General features: G+C 43.1%; 2 protein-coding genes across 3 annotated transcripts; one reads left to right on the top strand and one right to left on the bottom strand.

Annotated features, from left to right (window-relative positions):
- Positions 1–1,483: 1,483 nt before the first annotated feature.
- LOC123454861 (leukocyte immunoglobulin-like receptor subfamily B member 1) lies at positions 1,484–26,528 on the bottom strand. Of its 2 annotated transcripts, XM_045134518.1 has the most exons (9): positions 26,391–26,528; positions 26,120–26,155; positions 18,531–18,815; positions 17,478–17,762; positions 3,672–3,779; positions 3,540–3,582; positions 2,844–2,881; positions 2,562–2,614; positions 1,484–2,478 (listed from the first exon to the last, which is right to left on the bottom strand). In XM_045134518.1, the coding sequence occupies exons 1-9, from the start codon at positions 26,422–26,424 to the stop codon at positions 2,251–2,253; spliced, it is 1,110 nt and encodes a 369-aa protein (XP_044990453.1). In that variant the 5' UTR covers positions 26,425–26,528; the 3' UTR covers positions 1,484–2,250. The 2 variants fall into 2 exon arrangements, with proteins under 2 accessions (XP_044990453.1, XP_044990454.1); XM_045134519.1 differs by lacking the exon at positions 3,672–3,779.
- Positions 11,033–12,246, top strand: LOC123454862 (mapk-regulated corepressor-interacting protein 1-like). Its single transcript, XM_045134520.1, has one exon. The coding sequence runs from the start codon at positions 11,126–11,128 to the stop codon at positions 11,417–11,419; it is 294 nt and encodes a 97-aa protein (XP_044990455.1). The 5' UTR covers positions 11,033–11,125; the 3' UTR covers positions 11,420–12,246.
- Positions 26,529–27,952: the final 1,424 nt, after the last annotated feature.

Raw genomic sequence — 27,952 nt, 5'->3', positions numbered from 1 at the left:
ACAATCTCTTTCTGGCTAGATTTGAGCCATGCTCCATAGCAAGAAATTCATGTCAAGTACTGTAAATACTGTCAAAGGCCTATGGCTGGGGGACAGAGAAATGGCTTAGCAGTTAAGTGCTTGCCTATGAAGCCTAAGGACCCCAGTTCGAGGCTCGATTCCCCAGGACCCATGTAAGCCAGATGCACAAGGTGGTGCATGCATCTGGAGTTCGTTTGCAGTGGCTGGAGGCCCTGGTGTGCTCATATTCTATTTCTCTCTCTCTCTCTTGCTCTCAAATAAGTAATAATAAATAAAAATAAGTTTTTTTAAAAAAGCCTATGGCTGGGAAGACCATAATCCTTACTAGGGCAGCTAGTACTGTTCTTTGGTTAAATGGACCTGTTTTGCTCACTGAACTGTCTTTTAAATACTTGTGGGCTTATCCAAAAATTAGCTCTGCTCTCAGCTTTGGTCAGGGAAGTGTCTCTTTGCAGTGGGCTACAGTTATTGCAGAAACTTATAAATTTATCAAAGCATTGAGAATAAGTGACTGTCGGGTGCTCATTCCTAAATGGTGTGTCTATATCATCCCCTCCAAGGCTCAGGGAACACTGTGGAAGAGGGGACAGAGTGTAGCACTGGAGGGAAGGGAGGAACGTTGTGGAATGCTATCTTCTGGGCATGGCATGACCATTGTATTCTTAAACTCACATGGAGTATTATTACCTACACAAGGACTGTGCAAGAATGGACCCATCTACATTCTCTCATGAGTGGGGGAGGGGCTCACGAGGCTCCACCTCTGCATGAGGAGCTGGGATGTTCAGTGAGGGAAAGTCATTTTTTTCCAGTAGTAGCCACTGGTATGCTAAGCCATTTCCCTGTCCCCCAGCCATAGGCTTTTGACAGTGGCTTGAGTAAATAACCCCTTGCCAATACTCATACAAGCAACTGGCACTAAATTCAGTGGGTTAACAAAAGCAAGGGGATTAGTTAGGAAGAAGAAAGAATTCAGTGGTAAGGGGATAAGAAAAGGAAAACGGGGTGAATATTATCAAAATACTTTATTTACATGTATGAAATTATAAATAAGTTAAAAATAAAGATGCCCCAAGTGTGGTGGCGCACGCCTTTAATCCCAGCACTCGGAAGGCAGAGGTAGGAGGATCACCGTGAGTTCGAGGCCAGCCCAAGACTACATAGTGAATTCCAGGTCAGCCTGGGCTAGAGTGAGACCCTACTTTGAAAATAAATAAATAAATAAATAAATACCCAGCAGGAGGGATTGCTTAGTGGTTAAGGCACTTGCCTGTAAAGCCTAAGGACCCATGTTCAAATCCTCAGGACCCATGTAAGCCAGATGTTCAAGGTGGTGCATGCATCTGGACTTCATTTGCAGTAGCTGAAAGCTGTGACTCACCCATTCTTTCTCTTTCTTCCCTCTCTCTCTTTCTTTCTGAAATAAGTAAATAATAAAAGATTAAAAAAATAAAGATGCAAATTATTTTAAAAAAGCACTTGCACTCCCATGTTTATTGACACATTCTTCACAATACCAAGTGTTGGAAACAATTCTCATTTCGTCTTGACTTGCTGCCTACAAGTCTCTTCTTAAGCATACTGTTTGGTGACCCAAAATTTCTTTTCACCACCTCTGTCACTTCCTGATTTTGACCAGAGCAACTTGAAGAAGGGTTTGTCTTGACTCACAAAGGCATAGTCTATCAAAACAGGAAAGACGGGACAGTGAGAGTGGCTATAGCCATGGTGGCAGGAGCATGAGGCAGCTGGTCACATCGCAGCCACAGCCAGGAAGCAGAGAGAGATGACTACTGGTGATCCACACGCTTTCCTTTTCCTATTCAGTCTGGGAAACCAACCCACAGGATGGTGCCACACACACAGGGTGGATCACCCCACCTCCTATAATGTCTATACAAATGCCCTAGAGGGGTGTCTCCAAGGTGATTCTAAATCTCACCAAGTTGATAAACAAAATTAACCAATACAGTCTCACATGTGGAAATGTGTTCGGCATCACCAATCATCAAGAGGCGGGATCATTCAGCTTGCCTCTGCCAGGCAGGCACTGTACTGAGAGACGCAAGGAAGAGGGAGGAAGTCATGTCTTGTGAAGCCAGCATGAGACCCAGGAAAGAGTCAAGTGCAAACATGTGGTGGGTACAACAATAAATGAACAATTAAGCATTCAAATAAAAAAAAAAATAAAACAGGAGTCTCATGAGGCGTGTTTGATGAGGCCCAGGATTAACAAAGCTCCTTAAGTCTTTGAAGGGACTGCAAGCTGCTGGCTGAAGCTGAGGAAGATGGTCGTGGCTGACTCTCCTCCTGGGACACAGTGAGGGTGGCATACACGCAGGACTGTGTGGACGCATCCTGAAAGGCACTAGAAGGAAGTGAGCCCACGCTCTTCATGAGGGTCTCTTGATGCAGCTGGGCATAAGTCACCTCCTGTGGGTCTTCTGCTGCAGGGGCCTGCCATTGAGAGACACAAATTGAGGAGAAAGTGCCTGGGTAGGGCTCTGGAGGAGGAGGGTATATAGGTAGGAAGGGCTCACCTGTGTGTCTATCTGTCTCTGCTCCTTAAACTGGATAGTCTCAAAGTCATCACCTAAAAGGAAAGGTGAGAAGGTGTCTCTCTCTCGTGCGCCCCCCCCCCCAAATGCATGTCATTCTTTATTTCATATTTCAGAGACTGGCAACAGAAGGGAAGGACAGTGACGTGACATCTCACAGCAAAGTGGCACCTAGCAGACTTTCTGCTCCTCCCCAACAGCCTCCTAGATCCCACAAGCATCCTTTTGCCCCATCCCAGTTGCCCCTTCTCCTCACTCGCTTACATGTAAGCTCTTCCTCGATGTTCATGGCTGGGCTGGAGCTGAAGAAAAAGAGATTGGAATTTCAAAGAAAGTCCAAGGAATGATACAGAAACAGAAACTTTGAGGGGTCAGGGATGTAGCTCGGTGGTGGAGCGCTTGCTTATCATGCAGAATTGCCCTAGGTTCAAATCCCAACACAGCAACAAAACAAGCGATGTGGGAAAATGATAACATTAAAATAGATGACAAAGGGCTGGAGAGATGGCTTAGCAGTTAAGGCACTTACCTGCAAAGCCTAACAACCCAGGTTCAATTCCCCAGAACCCGCATAAAGCCAGATGCACAAAGTGGTGCATGCATCTGGAATTCATCTGCCGTGGCTAGAGGCCATGGCGTGCCCATTCTCTCCCTCCCTCCATCTCTCTCTCCTGCTCTCTCTCTCTCTCTCTCTCTCTCTCTCTTGGTTTGAAAATAAATAAATATTTATTTATTTTTGAAAAATAGAAGAGAGGGCTGAATGTGGTGATGCACACCTTTAATCCCAGCACTCAGGAAGCAGAGGTAGGAGAATTGCCTTGAGTTCGAGGCTACCCTGAGACTACAGAGTGAGCTCCAGGTCAGTCTGGGCTAGAGCGAGACCCTACATTGTAAAACAAACAAAAAAATGGGGAAAGTTTTGTATGCTTTATTTATTTGGGGAAGTCCAAATTTCCCTACCTGTTATGCTTCACTTGGCTGCTGGTCTCACCATCAGTGGCCCCTACAGAGAGACATGGTCAGTCTGTGAAGGAACCCACCAACCACCCCAAACTCTCCTCCCAAATTAATCCCTTCACTTTTGTGACTTACTGCGTTTGGCCCGAAGCCGACATAAGCAGAGGAAGAGGAGGAGGAGGAGGAGGAGGAGAAAGCAGACAGCAGCAATTGAAACCCAAACGGCAGTGTGACCAGGTGGACCTAGGAATTTTCAGAGTGAAAAGAAGCTACTAGATTCCTGTTACAATAATTCACCCACCCAAGCAAACATGTATTGAGTCAGATCCCACATAAGCCAGATGCACAAAGGTGAGGCAAGCACAAGGTTGCACATGCCCACTAGGTGGCACAAGTGTCTGGAGTTTGATTGCAGTGGCTAAGGCCCTGGCTCACCAATTCTCTCTCTAAAATAAAAATGAAAAAATAAGAAATACCCAGACCTCTGAAGCACAGAGGGAACTGTTTCTAGACTATGGGAGAGCATGTGCAAAACTTGGAGGTAACCAGGATCTTGCGTGATCCACATATAAAAATGACAGGGAGGGTGTTTTCTGACAGATTGGAGGTCAGAAATGGCCTACAAAAGTCAAAAGCTGAAGAATGTTGCAAACTACAGAGATGAATCTAAATATGATAATGAGGGCCACAGAGATTAAAGCCAAAGGACCCAGGTTTGATTCCCAAGTACCCACAGATGCACAAGGTGGCACATGTGTCTGGAGTTCTTTTGCAATGGCTGGAGGCCCTGACATGCCCATTTTCCCTCAATCTCTCAATCTCTCTCTCTCTCTCTCTCTCTCTCTCTCTCTTTCTCTCTCTCTTTCTCCCAGCTGCCTCTTTCTCTCAAATAAAGCATTTTAAATGCAATAATTATTCAAAAAATGACTAATGTACAGTGCTTTAATATTTTTTTACTTATTATTTATTTGAAAGGAGAGAGAGAGAATAACAGAGAAGGAAGAAACTGGCACACTAGGCCCTCTTGCCACTGCAAACGGACTCCAGATGCATGTGCCACTTTGCATCTGGCTTTCCATGGGTACTGGTGAATCAAAGCCAGGCCATAAGACTTTGCAAACAAGTACCTTTCACCTCTGAGCCATCTCCCCAGACCACTAATGCATTTTTTTTTTTTTTTGAAAAAAAGGGAGACAGTGTGGTGGCATATGCCTGTGATCCCAGCAGTGGAGAGGCAGAGATAGGAGGATCACCATGAGTTCAAGGCCACCCTGGTCAGCCTGGGTGGAGCTAGACCCTACCTTGAAATAGAAAAAGAATGCATCTCTTCTTAACAAATACTGCTCACCATGAGATGTGTACTTCTACCACGTCTGCCAGAAACTGTAGAAGTGGTGCCGTGAACACTACTCTTACTGCTAGCCTGAAAACCAGCTCCAGGGTAATGGTGACAGATGCAGTGATCAACCAAAACCCATCAACAAAGAAACTCAGAGGCTGTAGAGAACTCAACACTAAATTAGACGGCCAACAGGACTGCAATAGCTCAGGGAACATTGTGGAAGAGGGGGAAGAAAGACTGTAGGAGCCACAGGGTGGGTAGGTATACTCTGAAGCACAGTTCCCCTGCTACCGCACTGAGGCCTTCATGATCCCACAATGAATACTAACCCCACTGAGGAAGGTCCCCAGGGAAATGGAAGCTTGTTGGAGGGTATAAGAGAGCATAACCTGTTATATATAAAAATTAAAATATTTATATAATATATATAATAAAAATTATATAATAAAAAATTTTAAAGTGGCGCAATTGTCTGGCGTTCATTTGCAGTGGCAAGAGACCTTGCACACTCACACAAGCAGACACACACAATAAATAAATAAATAAATAAATAAATAAATAAATAAATAAATAAACTTTTAAAACTCAAAATAGGGGACTGGAGAGATGGCTCCACAGTTAAAGGTCCTTGCCTGCAAAAGCTGGTTCTCCCAAACCCTACCCATCCAGATTCAATACCCAAGAACTCATGTACAGCACATGCAACTGGAGTTCATTTGCAGTGGCAAGATGCCCAGGTGTGCCAATACTCTTGTTCTCCGTCTTTCTCCCTCCCTCCTTCTCTCTCTCTCTCTCTCTTTACAAAAATAAATAAATTTTAAACTCAAATAAGAAATACCATATGACCCACCTATACAACGCCTGGATATGCACCCCCAAAAAAGTAAGTCAGCATTCCACAGAGATATCTGAGCATGCATGATTATTGCGACTCATGGTCACCAAGGTATGGAATACGCCTAGATGTCCATCAAGAGATGAATACATAAAGATAAAAATGGCGTATTAAGTACATAGTGAAGTTTTAGTCTACCATAAAGAAGAGAGTTGTCGGACTTCCAGTCAAGATGGCATCTGCCTAACCATGCTTCACCTCTCAGAGAAGGAAAGGCAAGATCCTTGGGGATTTTAGGGTCTGCAGATTCTAGCAGACCTCCAGTGGGAGGGCTTGGAGGATCAAAGTAGGGAACCCACTGATCCCCACACTCTCAGGTAGCCCACCAGTCCTCCAAACCTCGCAAGCTGCACTACGGCAGGCTATGTGGACCGAGGTCAGCAGGCTGGCGTTCCCTCTCCCTCCCTGAGTTTTCCCACCACCTGGAGACCACCATACTGCCACGCATGGATCAGGTCCTCTTGCACTTCCTGCAGGCTACTTGGACGCAGGCCAGAAGGCTAGCATTCACCCCTCACTCCCGCAGTTTCCCTCCCCTTTCCTGCCTCCAGGACTGCTGCACTTCCCTCCCACCTCCCCACCACCACACCACCTGACCCCAGCAGTCCCATGCCCCCGCCCGCTGTGTCACAGGACCCCGCAGTCCCATCCGCCCCCTGCTGCATGGTCCCAATGCACCCTGCCATCCCATCCCCTCACCCCTCAGCAACACAGTTCCACACAATCCCATCCTCCTCCTTCCCCTGCCCAGCAACAACGCCAGCCTATTTTGTCCCATTCCCCTCTATCCCCTATCCCTTTGGGCCACCTGACCATGCAGTCCCATACCCTCAACCTCCAACCAATAAGTCCCTTCACCAGGTCCTTGAGTCCCCACCAGAGCCTCCTGAGCTCCTCCATCTGAGCAGACAGGCCCCATTGCCATCATAAGTCTGATTGAGGTAAACATAATAATCACTGAAGACACCTCCAGGATAAGCTATAGCTTCCTCCTAATTTAAATGAGATCTCTACACTGTGGTGGGCAGACCACAGCACAAAAAGAAAAGTATGGAAAATCAAATGGAAGTAAATCCAACAAGGTTACCCAGTCCCATAGTGGATGTCTCTTACCAAAACATAGAAGAGACAACAGGATCAGAACCCCAAAAAGAAGACACAAGCTATGCAACCCTGGCCAAGCAGAACTTGGAGAAAATCAACAAAGGTCCAACAAGTGTATGAATGTTGTCCTCACTAGATTAGACCTAATAGAAAAGAACCAGGAAGTCTTCCAAAAACAAATGATCTGAAGGAGAGTGAAAAAAAAAGAAGACCTCAATAATCAGCTGGCTAAGTTCAATGAAGACACAAATAAATGCAAGGATGAATTCCAAGAAACATTAAGATAATCAGAAAATGATGTGAAAGGGGAACTCAGCAGAGATATGGATACTATACATTAAAAGGAGTAGAAATACAAACCAAACTGAACAAGTCCAAAATGCTATAGAAGTTCTCAAGAATAGACTCAGCCATGTGGAGGATAGAAACTCAGAACTGGAAGACAAAACAGAAGAAACAGTTCATGAGTCCAAAAATTTGAAGAAGCTCAAAATTTTCTATGAACAGAACATGAGGGAGCTGTGGGGTGCCCTTAAATGTACCAACATTTAGATTAGGGGAATACCAGAAGGGGAAGAAATTCAGACCACAGGCATGGAGAACTTATTCAACAAAATTATCGAAGGAAACTTTCCCATTTTCTCAAGACATCCCATGAAGTTACAAAAAGCTAACAGAACTCCAAACAGAATGGAACAAACGAAAAAATCTCCAAGGCCACATTGTCATTACAACTCTAAACATCAATAACAAAGAGAAAGTCCAGCTAGGGAGAAACAACACATTGCATATAAAGGAAACCCTGTCAGAATTACTGCAGAGTTCTCAGTGGAAACCCTGAAATCCAGAAGGGCCTGGAATGGAACACTGCAAAGTCTAAGAACCTATAGCTTCCAACCCAAGCTACTCTACCCAGCAAAAGTATCCCTCATAATAGAAGGTGAAAGAAAAACTTTCCACAATAACAGTCAGCTCTACAACTATATGAACATAAAGCCCAACCTATAGAGAGTACTTCAGAGAATTCTCCACAGAGAAGAGTCAAATAACCAATCTCAAGTGCCTATAAGAATCAGATCACAATAACCAAACTCAGAGAAGGCACAAAAAACTAAAAAGTCCAAGAAAACACCAAACCACATAAACCATCACAATATAACAGGGATTAATTCAAACCTCATCTTTATTACCCAAAACATTAATGGCCTTAATTTACTTATCAAGTGACATAAGCTAACAAGGTGGATCAGAAAATTAGACCACTCAATCTTCTGTCTTCAAGAAACCCACCTCACAACTAAAGACCTCCTCAGGGTGAAAGGGAAATGATAATCCAAGCAAACAGAAATAAGAAACAAGCAGGTGTTACTATACTAATATCAGATAAAATATACTTCAAACCAAAAGTAATTAAAAAAAGACAAACAATGTGACTTCTTACTTATCAAGGGAATGATTCAACAAGAGGATATCACAATCATCAATCTTTGTGTACCAAACACAGATGCACCACAATTCATAAAACAAAACCTACTCAACAATAAAATAGACATAACCACCAACACCATCATAGTTGGGGACTTTAATACTCCACTACCAGCAATAGATAGATCATCCAAACAGAAAATCAACAGGGAAATAAGAGAGCTCAACAACACCATAGATCAATTAGACCTAACGGGTATCTACAGAACATTCTATCCAAAATCCACAGAATGCACATTCTTCTCAGCAGCCCTTGGAACATTCCCTAAAATAGATCATATACTAGGCCATAAAGCCTGCCTCCATATATTTAGGGAAGTAGACCTAATTTCCTGCATGATATCAGATCACAATACTGTTTTGCTAGAAATTAACAACAAAAGATGCATCAGGAATCCCACCAGCTCCTGGAAACTGAATAAAACACTTTTAAACAATAAATGGGTAGTGGGTGAAATAACAAATTAAATTGCAAAATTTCTAGAATTGAATGACAATGAGAACACATCGTACCAAAATGAATGGTACACAATGAAAGCAGTCATTAGGGGAAAATTCATAGCACTAAATACTTTCATAACAGACAGAGGGATCCCAAATCAATAACCTAACCATCCACTGAAAGGCATTGGGAAATAAAAAAAAAAAAAAGAAGAATCCAACCAAAAAAGCTCCAGATGGAAAAAAGTAATTAATATCAGAGCAGAAATTAATGACTTGGAAACTAAGAAAACTGATGAAACAAAGAGCTGGTTCATTCAAAAAATAAACAGCATTGATAAAACCCTGGCCAATTTGATCAAGCATAGGAAAGATGCTTCAAATTAACAAAATTAGAAATGAAAAAGGAGAGATCATAACAGACATAAGTGAAATTGAGAGAATCATCAGAACTTATTTCAAAAACATTTTCTTGACAAAATTGGATAACATGCCGGGCGTGGTGGTGCACACCTTTAATCCCAGCACTTGGGAGGCAGAGGTAGGAGGATTGCTGTGAGTTCGAGGCCACCCTGAGACTCTGTAGTGAATTCCAGGTCAGCCTGGACTAGAGTGAGACCCTACTTTGAAAAAACAAAAACAAACAAACAAAAAAAAGTGGATAACATGGAAGAAATGGATAAATTCCTGGACACATACCATCTACCAAAGCTAAACTCAGAGCAAATTAATCTCCTAAACAAACTTATCACACCCATTGAGATTGCAAAGGTAATCAAAAACATCCCCAAAAAGAAGAGTTCAGTACCAGTTGGCTTCTCAACTGAATTCTATCAAACCTTTATGGAAGAAATGAAGCCAAGTTTTCTCAAACTGTGCCACATAATTGGATAATAGGGAAACTCCATTTATGAAGCTAAACCAGACAGAGATGCCACAAGAAAAGAAAACTATAGGCCTACTTCCCTGATTAACTTAGACACAATGATCCTGAAAAAATCCTTGCAAATTGAATTCAACAACACATCAAAAGCATTATCCACTTTGATCAAGTAGGCTTTATTCCAGGAATGTGGGATTGGTTCAACATATGGAAATCTGTCAATGTAATACACCATATAAACAAGCTTAAACACAAAACCACATGATCGTTTCAATTAGATGCAGTAAAGGCCTTCAAGAAAATACAACATCACTTCATGATCAAAATGTTGGAGAGAACAGGCATGGAGGAGTTATATCTCAACATATTAAAGGCTATCTATAAAGCACCTAAAACCCAAATAATACTTAATGGGGAGAGACTGGAGGAATTCCAATTGAGATCAGGAACAAGACAGAGGTCCATTCTCACCTCTGCTCTTCAACATAGTACTAGAAGCCCTAGCTCAAGCAATAAGACAGGAGAAAGAAATAAAAGGGATGCAAACTGGAAAAGAAAAAGTTAGTCCTATTTGCACACGACATGATTCTATGCATAAGAGACCCGATAACTTCCATCTCAAAACCCTAAGAGTGATGAATTCCTTCAGCAAAGCAGCAGGATACAAAATCAATGCACAAAAATCAGTAGCCTTTCTATATGCAAAAGACAAAGATACAGAGAAACAAAATAGTGACATTGTCCCATTTTCAATAGCAATGAAAAAAAAATAAAATACCCTGAAATAACATTAATCAAGGAAGTCAAAGATTTAAATAATAAAAACATAAAAACATTCAAGAAAGAAATTGATAAGGCCTTGAGAAAAATGGAAAGACTTCCCATGCTCCTGGATAGACAGAATTAACATTGTGAAAATGGCAATCTTAGAAAAAGCAATATACAGATTTAATGAAATACCAATAAAAACGCCAACATTTTTCTTCACAGAGATAGAAAAAATGATCTCAAAATTCATATGGAATGGCAGAAAGACTCAGATATCCAAGTTTGGTGGTTTGATTCAGGTGTCCCCCATAAACTTAGGTGTTCTGGGCCGGGCCAGGCGCGAGGAGGGCCGGGGCCGATTCCTCGGCGTGGGGCCCGCGGCGGGGCGCGGACGTGGCGGCGGCCCCCGGGGCTCTCCCGGGCTCAAGGCGAGCTGACGCCCGGGGTCCCCACGCTGCTTCCCGGCTCTCGGGTGCGCCCCGCCCCCAGCTCCGTTGCCCGTTACCCGCCCCGCCCCGCCGCTGTGGAGGTGCGCAGGTCCAGGCCTGCCCGCGGCGAGCCCAGGGGCTGCACGGGGTGATGACCACAGCTGCCCTGCTTCCCGCATAGACGACCCGGACGAGAGGGTGTAGGGATTGTGCAGCAGAGTGCTAGGACCAGACACTCCAGTGATGACCAGTTCCCCTGTCTCCAGAGTTGTCTACAATGGCAAGAGGAACAGTAGCCCCCGCTCTCCCACCAACAGCAGTGAGATCTTCACACCAGCCCACGAGGAGAATGTACGCTTCATTTATGAAGCCTGGCAGGGTGTGGAGCGAGACCTGCGCAGCCAGCTGTCTGGTGGCGAGCGGGGCCTAGTAGAGGAGTATGTGGAGAAGGTCCCCAACCCCAGCCTGAAGACCTTCAAGCCCATCGACCTGAGTGATCTGAAGCGTGGGAACACGCAGGACACCAAGAAGTCCTAGAGTGCCTGGCACCCCTCCCCTGGCCTCCAGAAGATCAGGGTGCTCTTGATGTTGGTTTCCTCCTGTCCCATGGTCTCTGTTCCTGGGGGGGGTGGGGGAAGGGGGACATGCTCTGTGGGCCACATACCTAGAAGGATTGATAGTTGAGGCCTCTCCTTTCCTTTCTGGGGATCCCAGGCTGCCCCTGTCACTGAGGGAGTAGGGGTCTGGCCCTACCAGCCCCCAGTCCCCCTGCCAGCTGCATCTTGGGTGGCACTAACCCTGTCTACTCCCAGAGACCCTAACCCCAGCCCTCTCTGGTGTCACCTGCCACCACCCCACATCTCCCTGTTCCTGGCTGCTTCAGGACAGGAGGAAGAAGAGGGGTTCTTTCTCTAGCTGCTGGAACTGAATGATTTTGTCCTTGAGGTGACTGGAAAGTAGGACATGTTACATTCCCACCTACATACAGTGTGGGCTCCTTCCCCATGGACACCTGCTGTTCTTCTGGCCTGGACACTTGGGGAGCTTCTCCCATCCCCACTGTCCAGCCTGCTCCTTGCCTCAGTTTCAGAGTGGTAACAGCTCTGGGCCTGGGACAGTGCTAGCCTCTCTGAAGGGGTCCCTAGCAACCAGCCTGGTCTCCTGGGCTTGCAGCCCTGTGGCTACAACAGTGCCCATGGACAGGGCACCAAAGCTAGCCCTGAAGGGATGGTGCTCCCAGGCCTGTCCTGGCTCTCTGGTGTGTGCTGGGAGGGTCACCAGGGCCCCTTTCTTGTGCCCAATGGAAGCCAAGTATGTGGCTCTGAGACTGATGATCTGTGAATAAAGGCCAGTGGCACTGGGAAAAAAAACAAAACAAAAAAAAAAAAACTTAGGTGTTCTGAATGCTAGATCCCCAGATGATGAAGATTTGGGAATTAATGCCTCCTGGAGAGAGTGTATTGCTGGGGACGGGCTTATGGGTGCTATAGCCAGTTTCCCCATGCCAATGTTTGGGACACTCTCCTATTGCTATGGTCCACCTTATGTTGGCCAGGAGGTGATGTCCACACTCTGCTCATGCCATCGTTTTCCCTGCCATCTGGAGCTTCCCCTCAAGCCTGGAAGCAAAAATAAACCTCTTTTTCCCAGAATCTGCTCTTGGCTGGTGATTTCTACCAGCGATGTGAACCCCACTGCAACACCAAGCATTTATGCAGCAAAAGAAACACCACTGGAGACATCACCACACCTGATCTAAATCTATATTACAAAGCCATAGTAACAAAAACAACATGGTACTGGCATAAAAACAAGGCTATAGACCAATGGAACAGAACAGAGGATCTAGACTTTAGGTCAGGTAATTATAGCTACTTGATATTTGACAAAGGCCCAAACATGTAGACTGGAGGAAAGACAGCATCTTCAACAAATGGTGCTGGACAAACTGAATAACCATATGCAGGAAAATTAAAGTAGATCCGCACATCTTGCCATGCACAAAAATCAGGTCCAAATGTATCAAAGACCTCAATATAAGACCAGAAACTCTGCTACTACTGAAAGAAAAAATAACGAGGAACTTCCCATGATATAGGAGTAGAAAAACACTTCTTGAACAAAAGCACAGGAACTTAAGCAATCACTAAACCATTGGTATCTCATGAAGCTGAAATTTTTTTTTCACAAACATACAATAAATAGAGCCAATAGACTACCCACAGGATGGGAGAACATTTTTGCCAGCTATACAACTGACAGAGGCCTAATTTCTAGAATCTACAAAAAATAATAATAATAATAATAATAATAAAAAAATCAAACAATCCACTCAAAAAGTGGGGCAAAGAACTGAACAGGGAGTTCTCAGAGGAATAAATACAAATGGGAAACACACTTAAGAAAATGTTCAACATCCCTAACATCAGGAAAATGCAAACTAAAACAATTATGAGATTCCACCTTACTCCAGTAAGGATAGCAAACATTAAAAAATCCAATGAGGGCTGGAGAGATGGCTTAGTGGTTAAGTGCTTGCCTGTGAAGCTCAAGGACTCTGGTTCGAGGCTCGATTCCCCAGGACCCACATTAGCCAGATGCACAAGGGGGCACAGGCGTCTGGAGTTCATTTGCAGTGGCTGGAAGCCCTGGCACACCCATTCTCTCTTCTCTTTCTCTTTCTTTCTCTCTCTCTCTCTTTCTCTCTCTCTCTCTCTCCTTCTTTCTCTCTCTGTCTGTTGCTCTCAAATAAATAAATTTTTAAAAATAAATAAAATTTTTAAAAAGATTGGTTTGATTTATTCCATGAAGGTTTGATAGAATTCAGCTGAGAAGCCATCTGGTCCTGGACTCTTCTTTTTGGGGAGGTTTTTTATTACTTTTTCAATGATGGGTTCATTGAGGTGATTAATCTGCTGAGTTAAGCTTTGATAGATGGTATGTGTCCAGGAATTTATCCATCTCTTCCACATTACCCAGTTTTGTGGAGTAGAGGTTTCTGAAATAAGTCCTGATGATTCTCCCAATTTCACTTATGTCTGTTGTGATCTCTCCTTTTTCATTTTGAATTTTGTTAATTTGAAGCTTCTCCTTTTTTTGCTTGATCAAATTGGCCAGGGGTTTGTCAATCTTGTTTATTTTTTCAAAGAACCAGCTCTTTGTTTTGTCAATTGTCTTAATTGTTTCCTTGGTTTCCAATTCATTAATTTCTGCTCTAATTTTAATTATTTCTTTCCTTCTGGAGCTCTTTGGGTTGGATTTTTCTTGTTTTTCCAGGTCACTCTTCTTTAGAAAAAAAATCTAATGAAAACAAATGCTGGTGAGTATGTGAGAAATAGGAACCCTCATTCACTGTTGGTGGGAATGGAAGATGGTACAACCACTACAGAAAGAAACATGGAGACCCATAAAAAGGTTGACTATAGAGTTACCAACAGACCTAGTTATTCCCTTACTGTGCATGAACCCCAACAGCTCCATGCCTCAGTTCAAAGAGATTTGCTCGACCATGTTTATAGCTGCTCAATTCAAAACAGCTAAGAACTGGAATTAACACAGATGTCCATCATTACACAAATGGATAACTAAGATGTGGTATACATACACGATGGAATTCTACACAGTAATAAGAAATGACACAATGAAATCTGAAGAAAAATGGTCGTACTTGGAACAGATCATTCTCAGTGAACTCACCCAATCACAGAAAGACAATCGTCGCATGGTCTCACCCATCTGTGGCTCCTGACCTGAATCTGCCCGAGATCCTGACTTACCTAATAGGCATCTCGAGGACACAACAATAAGGAGAGTGGGGATGGAGGGAGGGTAATGGGGGACATAAAACTGGGCCCAAATGGAAGTGCACCATAAAATCCTATAACCTGAAAGACAGACGGAAAAACTGAATCTTAACAGGTCCTTAGAGGGAACCCCTGAATCAAAGGGCCTTAAAGAGGGTATGATGAAAACTACCATTAATGTTCTCCTGTTTCTCCCCCCACCCTCTCTGTCTTGCTCTCACTCTTGCTCTCCTTCTATTTTATATTACCTATCTTTTTCTTCCTTCTTTTCACTTGGCACTGGCCTGGAACTCCCAGTACCAGGATGTGGTTAATATCCACAAAGAGGGCTGGAGAGATGGCTTAGCAGTTAAGCGTTTGCCTGTGAAGCCTAAGAACCCCGGTTCGAGGCTCGATTCCCCAAGACCCATGTTAGCCAGACACACAAAGGGGCACATGCATATGGAGTTCCTTTGCAGTGGCTGGAGGCCCTGGCACATCCATTCTCTGTCTATCTGTCTTTCTCTCTTTGTCCTGTTTCTCTCAAACAAATAAATAAAAATAAGCAAAATATTAAAAATATATATATCCACAAAGAGCTGTTAACCAGAGAGACGAACAAGGTTTCCCAAAAGAAGACAGACTGCTGTCAGAGCACTTGATTATCAACTGCCAAAGGCACCATATACTGTTGGTATGGAACATGGACAGGCCAGGCTGGAATCTGAAAGAGAGTCAGTCTCCAGACAGTAAGTATGTCTAGTGCCAGAGGAGAGACATAAGCTACTGGGGGTAAAATGACCAACTGTCCAAGCAACTCATGGTCTAAGCTACTCAACAGCAAATAATATGGCGTGATGCTCACCCTAGTGCAATAGTGGCACACAGCCGTGGTGGGTAACCAGCTGCACCTAAATTGGCTAAGAGATCCACTCAGTGGAACAGAACCCATAGCTGGAACTGGAAAACAATTCAGAATCATACCCAAAACTCAAGAATCAGCCCATTGCACCTCACCCAGTGTCCCCAGCTGAAACCATAGAATAATTGGGGAAATGAGAAAGAGTGCTGCTTTCTCAGTGAACTTGGTATCAGCACAAGGGTGAAGGAAATAGACACAGAGAACAATCAACCTCTACCAAACCAGATATCCAGAGACAAAGAGGCTCCCAAGAACTCATCGCTGAAGTAGACCTAAATGAACCCACCATGGTTCAGAAAAATTCACAGAAGAGAGGTTGGAAAGATTATTAGAGTCACAAGTTGGAACATTATGCACAGAGACATTGCGTCTTCCCCATATCTGATGGCTACACACACAATGCATGACCAACAATCCCCAAGGGGAAAACTGCCATCCCCAATGAGGAGGGTCCCTTCCAAGAGAGGAGGACAAGGATGAGGGTAAGGATGGTACCAACATATGCTGTTTAAACACTGAGTATGTACATAACTAATAAATAAAACCTGGTTAAAAAATAAACAGAAAGAGGGCTGGCGAGATGGCTTAGTGGTTAAGTGCTTGCCTGTGAAGCCTAAGGACCCTGGTTCGAGGTTTGATTCTCCAGGACCCATGTTAGCCAGATACACAAGGGGGGGTACATGTCTGGAGTTCATTTGCAGTGGCTGGAAGCCCTAGTGCAACCCATTCTATCTATCTACCTATCTATCTATCTATCTATCTATCTATCTATCTATCTATCTATCTGCCTCTTTCTCTGTCTGTCACTCTCAAATAAATAAATAAAAATGAACAAAAAATAAAATATTTAATAGCCGGGTGTGGTGGTGCACGCCTTTAATCCGAGCACCTGGGAGACAGAGGTAGGAGGATCACCATGAGTTTGAGGCCACCCTGAGACTCCATAGTGAATTCCAGGTCAGCCTGGGCTAGAGTGAGACCCTACCTTGAAAAACCATAATAATAATAATAATAATAATGATAATAATAATAATAAACAGAAAGAGAGATAGGGAGAGAGTTGTCAGACTGGAGAGATGGCTCAGGAGTTAAAGCACTTGCCAGAAAAGGCTAATGAACCAAGTTCAATTTCCAGTACCCATGTAAAACCAGATACACAAAGTGGCACATGCATCCTGAGTTCATTTGTAGTGGCTGGAGTTCTTAGCATACCCATTCTCTCTCTCTCTCTCTCTCTCTCTCTCTCTCTCCCTGAAAATAAGAAAATTAATTTTTTTTAAAAAAAGAAGAGGTTGTCATTTTTTAGGAAAATGAATTGAATAGGAGATCATCAAATAAAGTGAACTATGCCAGAATCAGAAAGACACATATTTGATGATCTCCCTCATAGGTAAAGCCTAGATTTTACCAATGTAATATATATATATGATATGAAATAAGGAAACAGATTATTTAAGAAGGAGATGAGAATGGGAATGAAAAAATATGGAAATGGGGTGAATATTGTCAAAATTCATGATATATTTGAATACAAATGTTACTTTAAACTTAGTGTCACCCAAGTTAATGAAGAACCTGCTTGGGGTAGCATAGCCCACATCTGAAAGGCATACCACCTGTCTTGATGGCTGCCAAGGACAACCACAAGTCAACACAGCGTCTTACGAATGAATGGATCAGGACATTTCTTCCTGCAAGAGTCTACCTGCATCTCCCTAAATTGACCTAATGAACAGACGACACCCATAAGGCAAATGAGGAGGCTGCAGACAGGGTGAGCGGCACAGTGTACAAAAGCAATGTATAACAGACAGCAGATTTCAGATGTCCTGCCTGATGCAACTTGAGGCATTTGTAAAAAGAGTAAAGGGGCTGGTCGGCATGTCCTTACCCGTGACTGGAAGCTCAAGGGGATCACTGGGCAGTGACCAGAGATAGGATTTTTCATCAGGAGAGCCATAGCATGTATAGATTGTCCTTTCCACCAGGCTCCCAGGGAAGATGAAGAACGTGTTGTGGTTCTGATGTGAACAGTTCTGGGGGAAGGAAGGCCCTCTGTCTCTGCACAAAACAAAGCTGTAGAAATCAGGTATCTGACAGATGAGAGTCACAATTCCTCTAGATCCCACCTCAGGGTCTGACTGGACAATCAGAGAGGGGTTTTGTTTGTAGATACCTGGAAGTGAATAGACTCAGTTATTGAAATTGTTACAATAACCACATTAGTTACATGATCTGACCTGAGAGAAGGAAAGATTGCAGAAAAGAAATCCAACCTTTGCTCATCTGCAGAGATTTGAAGCAAAATTATATCTTTTTTTTTTTTTAAGGTAGAGTCCCACTCAAGTCCAGGCTGCCCTAGAATTCACTATGTAATCTCAAGGCGGCCTTGACTCACAATGATCCTCCTACCTCTGCCTGCCGGATGCTGGAATAAAGGCTTGTGCCACCATGCCTGGCTTAGTTACATCATTTTTTTTTAAATTTTTTATTTATTTATTTGAGAGCGACAGACACAGAGAGAAAGGCAGATAGAGGGAGAGAGAGAGAGAATGGGCGCGCCAGGGCTTCCAGCCTCTGCAAACGAACTCCAGACGCATGCGACCCTTTGTGCATCTGGCTAACGTGGGACCTGGGGAACCGAGCCTCGAACCGGGGTCCTTAGGCTTCACAGGCAAGCGCTTAACCGCTAAGCCATCTCTCCAGCCCAGTTACATCATTTTTAATGAACAGAGATGACAGGGGACACTGTATGTGTCAGGTGTCATGAGGTGCATCTCTTGGAAGCTGTAGTCACGCATTTCAATAGAGCTGTGACCATAGCACAGAGGGAGGGTCAGAGCCAGCATATGGAGGAAGAAGTCTGGGATGGGGTACATGCAGTCCAGTGAGGTAGGTAGTGGACACTGAGGTTAGAAGACGGAGTCTTTGTGTGGATCCTCACCTGTTACCACAAGCCTGAGTTTGTCACTGCGCTCAAAAATGTGCCTTTCATCCCAGTATTCACAGTAGTAACTCCCTGCATTGACATGTGTCACATGCAAGAACGAGAACTCAGCCAGGTCCTGGGCTCCCTGTATGGTTGGGGTATACAGCTCTGGTGTAGGTTCTGCACAATACAGACGCACTTTCACCACCCCTTGAGGGATCCTGCAGAAGATGGTCACAGAGCTGCCCACTGAAATCACAGATCCTGGGACTGCCCAAATGGAAGGCTTGGCTAGTGACCCTGGAGAGACACAAAACAAGAGCCCAAATCACCTGATGTCTGGAAACCACATTCCCATGGGGCCCCAGGGTAGCTCATCCTGTGGTGGCTCAAAGCCCAGACTGGAGCAGTGACCTCAGCATGGACCGGGCCATGCTCTACCACGTATGGTGACACTGGGGAGCAGAGGGATCTCCGTCCTAGTCTAGAATTTAGTCATTCACTAGACATGAACATGTCATCAACATGTGACGCCACTGAGGCTGCTCTATAATGACCTTTGATTGCCTTCCAGAGCCACGCCCTCAGTGTCCCCTGGGAAACGTTACCACCTCGCCTGTTCTCTGTCATCTTCAAACAACCATGCTTAGGCGTTCTCTGAGCCCACTCTTCACATATTTTTCTACATGTACGTTTTCAATGCCTTTTCTACATATACTCCAGGGACATCCTCAAAAACTTTGTCATCAAATTATTACCTATGTACAAGCTGGGCGTGGTGGCACACGCCTTTAATCCCAGCACTTGGAGGCAGAGGTAGGAGGACCACTGTGAGTTTGAGGCCACCCTGAGATTACATAGTAAATTCTAGGTCAGCCTGAGCTAGAGTGAAACCCTACCTCAAAAAAAAAATTATTACCTATGTACTATCAAACTATCTGTTTCCTGTCTATATGTATGCATTATATATACATACATACATATATATATATACACACACACACACATACATATATTGTGTGTGGGTGTGTGTATGTATACATAATTAATGATTCATCGCTATTCATACACACACACACATACACGCATGCATGCACTCACACATGGACCTCAGCAAAATACAGACTACCATATCCAACCATAAACCAGTTGTGTCTATTGTAAAGTTTCAAATAATCATATTCAAAATTGTGCTCCCAGTGGTCATGATTAAGAAAGATATCTGGGAACTGGAAATATAGTTCAGTGGTTAAAGGCACTGTCTGCAAAGCCTGATGGTACAGGTTCAATTCTAGAGTTCCCAAGTAAAGCCAGATGTGTAAAATGATACAATGCATCTCAGTTTCATTTGCAGTGGCAAGAGGCAGTAGCAGCATACCCATTCTCTCTCTCTTGCTCTCATTCTCTCTTTCTCTCAAATAAATACAGTTTTTATTTATTTATTTCTTTGGGAGAGAAAGAGAAAGTGGGTGATAGAGATAGAGAGTATGGACACTCCAAGGCCTCCAGCTGCTGCTAATGGACTCCATATGCATGAGACACCTTGTACATCTGACTTACATGGGTCTGGGGGAATCAAATGAAAACAGCATGGTACTGCAAAAAAAAAAAAAAATGGATTATAGACCAATGGAACAAAATAGAGGATTCAAACTTTAGGTCAAATAACTATAGCTACTTGATCTTCAACCAAGGCCCAAACAATGTATATGGGGGAAAAAAAGACAGCATCCTCAAAAAACAATGCTGGACAAACTGGATAACCATATGCAGGAAAATGAAACTAGACCACACATCTCGCCATGCACAAAACTCAAGTCCAAATGGATCAAAAACCTCAATATAGGACCATAAGCTCTGCTACTACTGAAAGAAAAATAGGAAGAACTTTTCAAGATATAGTAGTGAGAAAAGGCTTCCTCAACAAAACCCCTTTAGCTCAGGAACTTAAACAACCACTACAGCAGACAGCTTCAGGTTCACTGAGATAAACTTTTATAGCAGGCATAGTTACGGACAGGCAGGGATTTATGAAGCTTATAGATCCAGGAGAAGTTCCATAATGGCAGAAGAAGCTGCCTTCCCTTCACAGGTCCAAGCAGAGAGAGAGAGAGAGAAGCACAAGCCAAAAGCTACACAGCACAGCACACTACAGGAACGCCAGCTAGGCACACTTTAGATTGAAATCTGAAACCCACCACCTCAACTTAAGATCCACCCAGTAACATTGCCTCCAGCCAGGTGGCTGCAGATGTAAACTACAAACTAATAAAACATTAAACATATTGGGGGCCATCTATTCAAACTACCACAACCACTCAATCACTGGATTCTCAGGAAGCTGAAACGTTTTTTCTCAGACAAACATATCATAGGCAGAACCAATGCATTACCCACAGAATGGCAGAAAATTTTTGCCAGCTATACAACTGACAGAGGCCTAACTTCTAGAATCTACAAGGAGCTCAAAAAATTAAATAATAAAAAATCAACAATCCACTCACAAAGTAGGGCAGAGAACTGAACATGGAGTTCTTGGAGGAAGAAATACAAATGGCAAACACACACTTAAGAAAATGTTCAACCTCCCTAACCATCAGGGAAATGCAAATTAAAACAACTGTGAGATTCCACTTTACCCCAGTAAGGATAGGAAACATTAAAAAATCCAATGGAAACAAATGCTGGTGAGGATGTGAGAAATACGAACCCTCATTCTCTGACTGTGGTAAATTAAGATGGTACAATCACTATGGAAAGCAATATGGAGGCTCCTAAAAAGGTTGCCTATAGAGTTACAAACAGACCAAGTTAGTTCCTTACCGGGTATTTACCCTAAAAGTTCCATGCCTCAGTCCAGAAAGATTTGCTCAACCATGTTTATAGCTACTGAATTCATAGTAGCTAAGAACTGAAATCCCCAGATGTCCATCATTAGACAAATGGATAACCAAGATGTGGTATATCTACACAGTGGAATTCTATACAGCAGTTAAGGAAAAATAATTCAATGAAATTTGAAGAAAAATACTCGAACTTGGAACAGATCATCATCAGTGAACTCACCCAATCACAGAAAGACAGCCATCACAGCGCCTCGTTCATTTGCTGCTCCTAGCCTGAATCTGCCTGAGATGCTGACACACGTAATAGGCATGTCAATGAATGGAGAATAGGGAGGGTGGGAGGGGAGGGGAGGGCAATTCACTGGCCTGAATTTGGTACTTTTGACCATACTACATGGTCTTTTGTGCTGACACTGCAGTTTTGTGCTGTTTCAAGGCCACACTTTATGTCACAGCTTCTGGCCAGTACTAAAGTTATCTTGTATTTCTTCTTGACTCCACAACACAGCTACAGAAATCTCTCTGCTACTTAGCCATTTTCTCAGGCTTTGAAAGAGATTCCCCTGGACTCACACTGATGTAAAAGTAGACTGATTCTCTACTCTGTCTCTGATGCTAGTTTTGTAAGCCGTAGTTTCCCATATTAATATCAAAGTTAAGATAAAGATATTTTGACCAGTTTTGTTTATTTATTTAAACTCTATCTGAATATGAAATAAAAATCAAAACTAAGTCTTTATTTTGTTACATAGAACACCTGTTTAAAACAATAGGTTTCTTAAATGTTATACTCTTAATATGTTTTCCTATTGGTTATAATTTTTATTTATTTGCTATAAACTTATTCTAATGAATAAATCTGGGTCTAATTATATAAAATATACTTCATTGTATTATATAAAATATAATTCTATAAAACACAATTTCATTATGTTTATAGAGTAAACAACGGATAATAAGAAATTATCAAAACTAACAAAGTTTTACACTTTCAGCCTAGCATACTTTAATTAGTGCTCCTAAAGATAAGACTTTGATCTTTGGACCAAGTAAGTAAAGACCATGAACCTTCTATATTAAAGACTTACACAAAAAGAAACCAGTAAACCTAAACTTCATCATTAATCTCTTAATCTCTATTACATTTATTTTAAGATAATTTAAGATAATTAAAATAGTACTTCAATATTAATCTCTCATACTTCCCATGTTACCTAAAATAAGTCTTTATATTTCCACAAATTCCAATTAACTTCCCATCCAAGTTAAAATTCCTTCTTACTTACTTATCACATATATTACTATGTTTTTCAACCTTAAATATAATGTTCATGTCACCAGTAAATGCCATGTCACATGCAAGAAAACTCACACATAAATAATAACCAGATCATAATGTCTAATAGATTTGACATGACCTAGGCACTTTTTTTTCCCAATGGCTCTGATAACCATCACTCTCCTGATACCTGCCTCCTTGCCTGTTCATAAGATCAACATGGGAGAACATACACAAACTAAAAACTGAAGTTTGACACATGGAAAACTAAAAACTAAAACTACCAAGAGCCCCACCGGTGTGACTATGGACTACAATGATTGTGGAGAGGTAAATGTTACCAAGCCAGAGCCAATAATATTTGGGGCTGTATTAGCCTTTTTAATGGCCAATAATATTATTTCTCTACATGTGACCTAACATCTCTCTGTGACCAACTAAGATATCTTGCCATAAGTTAAAAAAAAAAAATCTCACAGCTCTACTCAACTTCAAGTTAAACCTATCCTGTCTATGACAGGTACTTTACTCCCCTGATTATGATAATGTTCGCCCTCTATTTTTGATCTTACATACTCAGATGTCTCACTAAATTCCTCCTGGAGAAAATACATGCCTTCACAGTGAGTCATTTAATTATTCATGACCACTGAATACTAGCCCCTGATCATCCAACTTCCAAAAGACTGCATGGATACCCTGAGAGATCTACTGCCCCCCGCAAGCAGGAATCAGTATAAGAGTTCACCATCACTGTTCTGGCCCATGCAGTCCTCCCCAAAACGTCCCAATCATCCCCAGTTATCCACAATTTCTTTTATCTTTCCAGAATCTGGACTGAAGGGTTAGTAGCCTTCCCTGAAAACTAAAGAGAACTAAAGTGTTAATAACTATTCCTAAAGCTCATGGGCAATAAAAGAAACAACAGAGGTACTTGTCTGGGTACCTTTCCCTGTTTGATGTACTCCCCTTAGCCTAGATGGCCTTGAAGGACCAGAGACCATCTGAGTATCCTCCCTTAGACATTCCTGGCTGAAGAAACCTGTTCTGAACAAGGACACAAACAGCTACAGTTTTCTTATTAACTGGCCCTTGTACAGTCTGTTTGTCTTAAAATCCTCCTTATAAACTTGCACCCTAGCCTAGCCCAGTGCTTCAGCCTTTACTCTGCTGGAAAGCTGAGGCCCCTCGCTGTTTGCTCTCAATAAAGCAGTCTGTTTGTAGAGATCAAGTCTGGTGTTCTCTTTGCTTTTCTCTTACTCTTTCCACACACACGTAAATACATACACAAAAAAATTCAGAAACTTAATGAAGACTAAAAAACAAAAGTAACACTGGTATATGAAGAGTTATTAGAAAAAAAATGAATACATGTAATGAGCTGAGAATAGTACCTGACAATGTGAAAAAAAAAAAATGATGGAAACCTGGCATGGCAGCACACGCCTTCAATCCCAGCCCTCGGGAGGCAGAGGTAGGAGGATTGCTGTGAATTCGAGGCCATCCTAAGAATTCCAGGTCAGTCTGAGCTAGCGTAAGACCCTGTCTCAAAACACCAAACAAAAGAAAAAAAAACAATGATGGGCTGGAGAGATGGTAAGGTGCTTGCCTGCAAAGCATAAGGACACAAGTTTGAATACCCAGGACCCACATTAGCCAGATGCACAAGGGGGCACACACATCTGGAGTTCATTTGCAGTGGCCAGAAGCCCTGGTACACCCATTCTCTCTTTTTCTCTCTCTCCCTCTTTCTCTGTCAAATAAATAAATAAAAATAAATTTAAAAAACAATGAAAGTTACTGAGCAACTGTCCACTTGCATAACAATATTCATTGGAACTGTCAATGACCACATTCAAACTTACATTTATTCTATCTCCACTGAGCAAACCCTGCTATTGTGACATTTAACAATGAGGAACTAGGTGTACAGACTTTCCACACTGAACAACATCCCAGGGCTGCAGTTGCTTCATATCTGTCACATGACCAATGTGACTTCCCAAGAGCAGACCTCCGTAAGAGAACCAGACACACTACAGAGGAGGAGAGATGAGAGAAACTGAAAACAATACAAAATCAGATGTCTACATCCTCAGCAAAGCATTGCTTCAGGCTAGTGTCCCTCGTTCTCAGTGCCTACTTCCCAATGTCCTTCTGAATTATGTGCCCTCTGTAACATCCCTTATGTGTCTGTGCGGTGTGCATGCATGTGCATATGTGCGTTTGTATACATGTGGTCATATTGGAAGTGGGGATGTATGTTCAGAAGACCATGTATGCACATGCATGTAGAGGCCAGAGGACAACCTCAGGCATTTGCCTCAGAAATGCTATTTCTGAATTTAAATTTTTTCTCTGTTTTTTTTTAATTTTATTTATTTATTTATTTGAGAGTGAAACAGAGAGAAAGAGGCAGAGAGAGAGAGAGAGAGAGGGAGAAAGAGAGAATGGGTGTGCCAGGGCTTCCAGCCACTGCAAATGAACTACAGACGTGTGTGCCCCCTTGTGCATCTGGCTAATGTGGGTCCTGGGGAATCAGGACTCGAACTGGGGTCCTTAGGCTTCACAGGCAAGCGCTTAACCACTAAACCATCTCTCCAGGCCTTTTCTTTTTTTTTTTTTTTTTTTTTGAAGTAGGGTTTCACTCTAGTCCAGGCTGACCTGGAATTCACTATGTAGTTTCAGGCTGTCTTTGAACTCACAGTGATCCTCCAACCTCTGCCTCCCAAGTGCTGGGATTAAATGTGTGTGCCACCACGTGTGGCAATTTAATTATAGACAAAAGAGTCATTGTAATTTCCTCCCTCCCCCCACTTTCCCCTTCATAACTTCACCCTCCACTGTCTACTCCCTCACAATCAGAATTTCTTTTACTTGTGATGTCACCCTCTTTTCCTCCTGTTATATGGACTTGTGTAAGTAGTGTCAGGAGCTGCAGAGGCATAGATATTCAGGCCATTATGTGTCTGGAAGAGGGCACAGTAAGGAGCCCTAACCTTCTTTTGGTTCTTACATTATATCCACCACCTCTTTGGCAACGGCTATCCACATCTTTTTGTGACAAGATCTCTCATTGGCCAGTAGCTCACAAATTAGGCTACAATGGCCACCCAATGAGCTCCAGGAATTTTCCTAGCTGTATCTTCCCAGCACTAGAATTACAGGTGCATCCCACAATGCCAAGAATTTTTACATGGACTTGGTGGATTGAGCTCAGGTTGTAATTCTTACAAGGCACACACTCTACGCACTGCACCATCAACCCAGTCAGTCTCATCAACATTATCCAGGCACTAGACAGAAAGCGCCTCCCAGACAAGAATGGAAGGGCACGGACTAAGTGAGAAGTGGGTGTGCAGAAGGATGACAGCAAAGATCTCATCCAGGGATTAGCTCCAGATGCCTCGAGCTTCTCCAGAGCTCAACACAGCCAAACTCAGAGTTACCTAGGGCTGAACGAAGAAGGGCAGACTCACCATAGTGTGCCCATATCCTCTGCTCCAGACACAAGGCTGAAATAGAAGAGAAATCTGGTGAGAAATGCCTGTGTTTTAATGCATCAATCCATACCCCAGAGCTTGGGACAAGAGAGTAGACCCAGGTGCAGAGGTGAGAGAACAGGAGTGACCTTCTGAACACATGAAGGACCTGGCAGAGGAAGAGTCCTGTGAGAGGAGGCCTGCGTAGGAACCAGGGTGTCTGCCTCCATTTCCTGTCCAGCTGCAAATAAGGAGCTGATTTGCTTACCAAGTCCAAGGATCAGTGTAGCCCACGAGTCCATGCCAGTGCCTCAGGCCAGATCCTCAGATGCAGAACAAAGACCTGGTGACACTGTCTTCACAGGGGGACACACACATGACACTGATCACAGCCCTTATATGGATGGGGACATCTACACAGACAAGATGTAGTTCTTGCACAAGCCCTCAAGCTACCCACAGCCCTCCACAGCACCTCTGCCATGGGTCAAGTTCCTCTCCACACTTCCTGCTTAAATTTTATACCCATAGACATGCTGAAAGTGTATGACACTGTTTCCTGTGGTCTGCAGAGCTGATATGGGAGAGTTCTCCAAGGGCTTTTGGAGGAAACAATGAGAGAATGCTCAGAAATGGGACGTACTGGAAGAATGAGACCATTCTCCCTGGAGCCTGAGCAGAAGCAAATCTGAGAACATGGAGGACCCAGGGGTGGCAGAGGGTGCTGAGAACCAGTGCTTGTGTGCTAGGTGAAGCTGTGCCCGAGGAAGTCCCTGATCAACTCTGCAGCCTAAACTCCTCAGCTAAGGGGCCGTAGTGTATGCTTACCACTGAACAGAGCGTGGGTGGAACACTGCTCTGACCCCCCCCCCCCAAAATGCTGGCCTGTAATGTAGACTTGGGGGCCTCAGGACTGACCTCACATGGTGAGTCAGAGCCCACTGGAGCCAAGCAGAGGAAGCACCCTTTAGGATGGAGGGAGCAGAACCCTGGTTCTTACAAAGCCTGACTGGTTTGCATTCGATTCCCCAGTACCCACAAAAGGCCAGATACACAAAGTGGCAGATGTATCTTGAGTATGTTTGCAGTGGCCCAAGGCCATGACATGCCTTCTCACTCTCTCTCTCTCTCTCTCTCTCTCTCTCTCTCTCTCTCTCTCGCTCTCGCTCTCGTTCTCGCTCTTGCTCTCACTCTCTATCTTATCTGTCGCTTCTCTCTCTCCCTCCTTGCAAGTAAACAAATAAAATATCTTTTTAAAAAAACTATAGGAAGATCGCTGTGAGTTTGAGGGCATCCTGAGACTACATAGTGAATTCCAGTTCAGCCAGCGCTACAATGAAACACTACCACAAAATGAAAAAGAAAAAAAAAAGAATTATGACCTGATCACAAATTCATGCATGGCTGACAATCTCTATTGCTTGGGATGGGAATCATATTTTACTTGGGGTCATCGTGAAACATCAATTATTCTGCAGATTATTGAATACTTGAAATCTACTACAGATTTTTTTTTTCTTTATTATACTTTTCTAAGTGATTGTGATATCTTAGATTATTTGGCATGAAAAAGGATTAAAAGATATTTGGACTCTTCTTTCTAATAACTGTGTGGGGCTGGAGAGATAGCTTAGCAGTTAAGGTACTTGGACCCAGGTTTGATTCCCAGTACCTATATAAAGCCAAATGTACAAGGTGGTGCATGTGTTTGCAATGGCAGCAAGCTCTTTCCGCCCCCCCCCCCTCTCAAAATAAGTAAAGAAATAAAGAGAACATTTAAATATCTATGTGATTCATTTTAGGAATTTTACTTACTTTTTAAGTGTGAAA

Source organism: Jaculus jaculus, chromosome 14 (assembly GCF_020740685.1).
Source record: "Jaculus jaculus isolate mJacJac1 chromosome 14, mJacJac1.mat.Y.cur, whole genome shotgun sequence".
NCBI lineage: Eukaryota > Metazoa > Chordata > Mammalia > Rodentia > Dipodidae > Jaculus > Jaculus jaculus.
Note: the sequence above shows the minus strand (reverse complement) of the source record. Positions and strands in the feature narration are given on the sequence as shown.

What these genes read in the sequence shown, in the direction of transcription:
- LOC123454862 (XM_045134520.1), top strand. Translation starts at nt 11,126, where the DNA reads ATGACCAGTTCCCCTGTCTCCAGAGTTGTCTACAATGGCAAGAGGAAC.
- LOC123454861 (XM_045134518.1), bottom strand. Translation starts at nt 26,424, where the DNA reads ATGGACTCGTGGGCTACACTGATCCTTGGACTTG. An exon ending in CCTTGAGCTTCCAGTCACGG is followed by an intron (nt 3,780 to 17,477) that starts GTAAGGACATGC and finishes GAAAATTCCTAG; the next exon opens with GTCCACCTGGTCACACTGCC. An exon ending in AGCCAAGTGAAGCATAACAG is followed by an intron (nt 2,882 to 3,539) that starts GTAGGGAAATTT and finishes CTTTTTCTTCAG; the next exon opens with CTCCAGCCCAGCCATGAACA.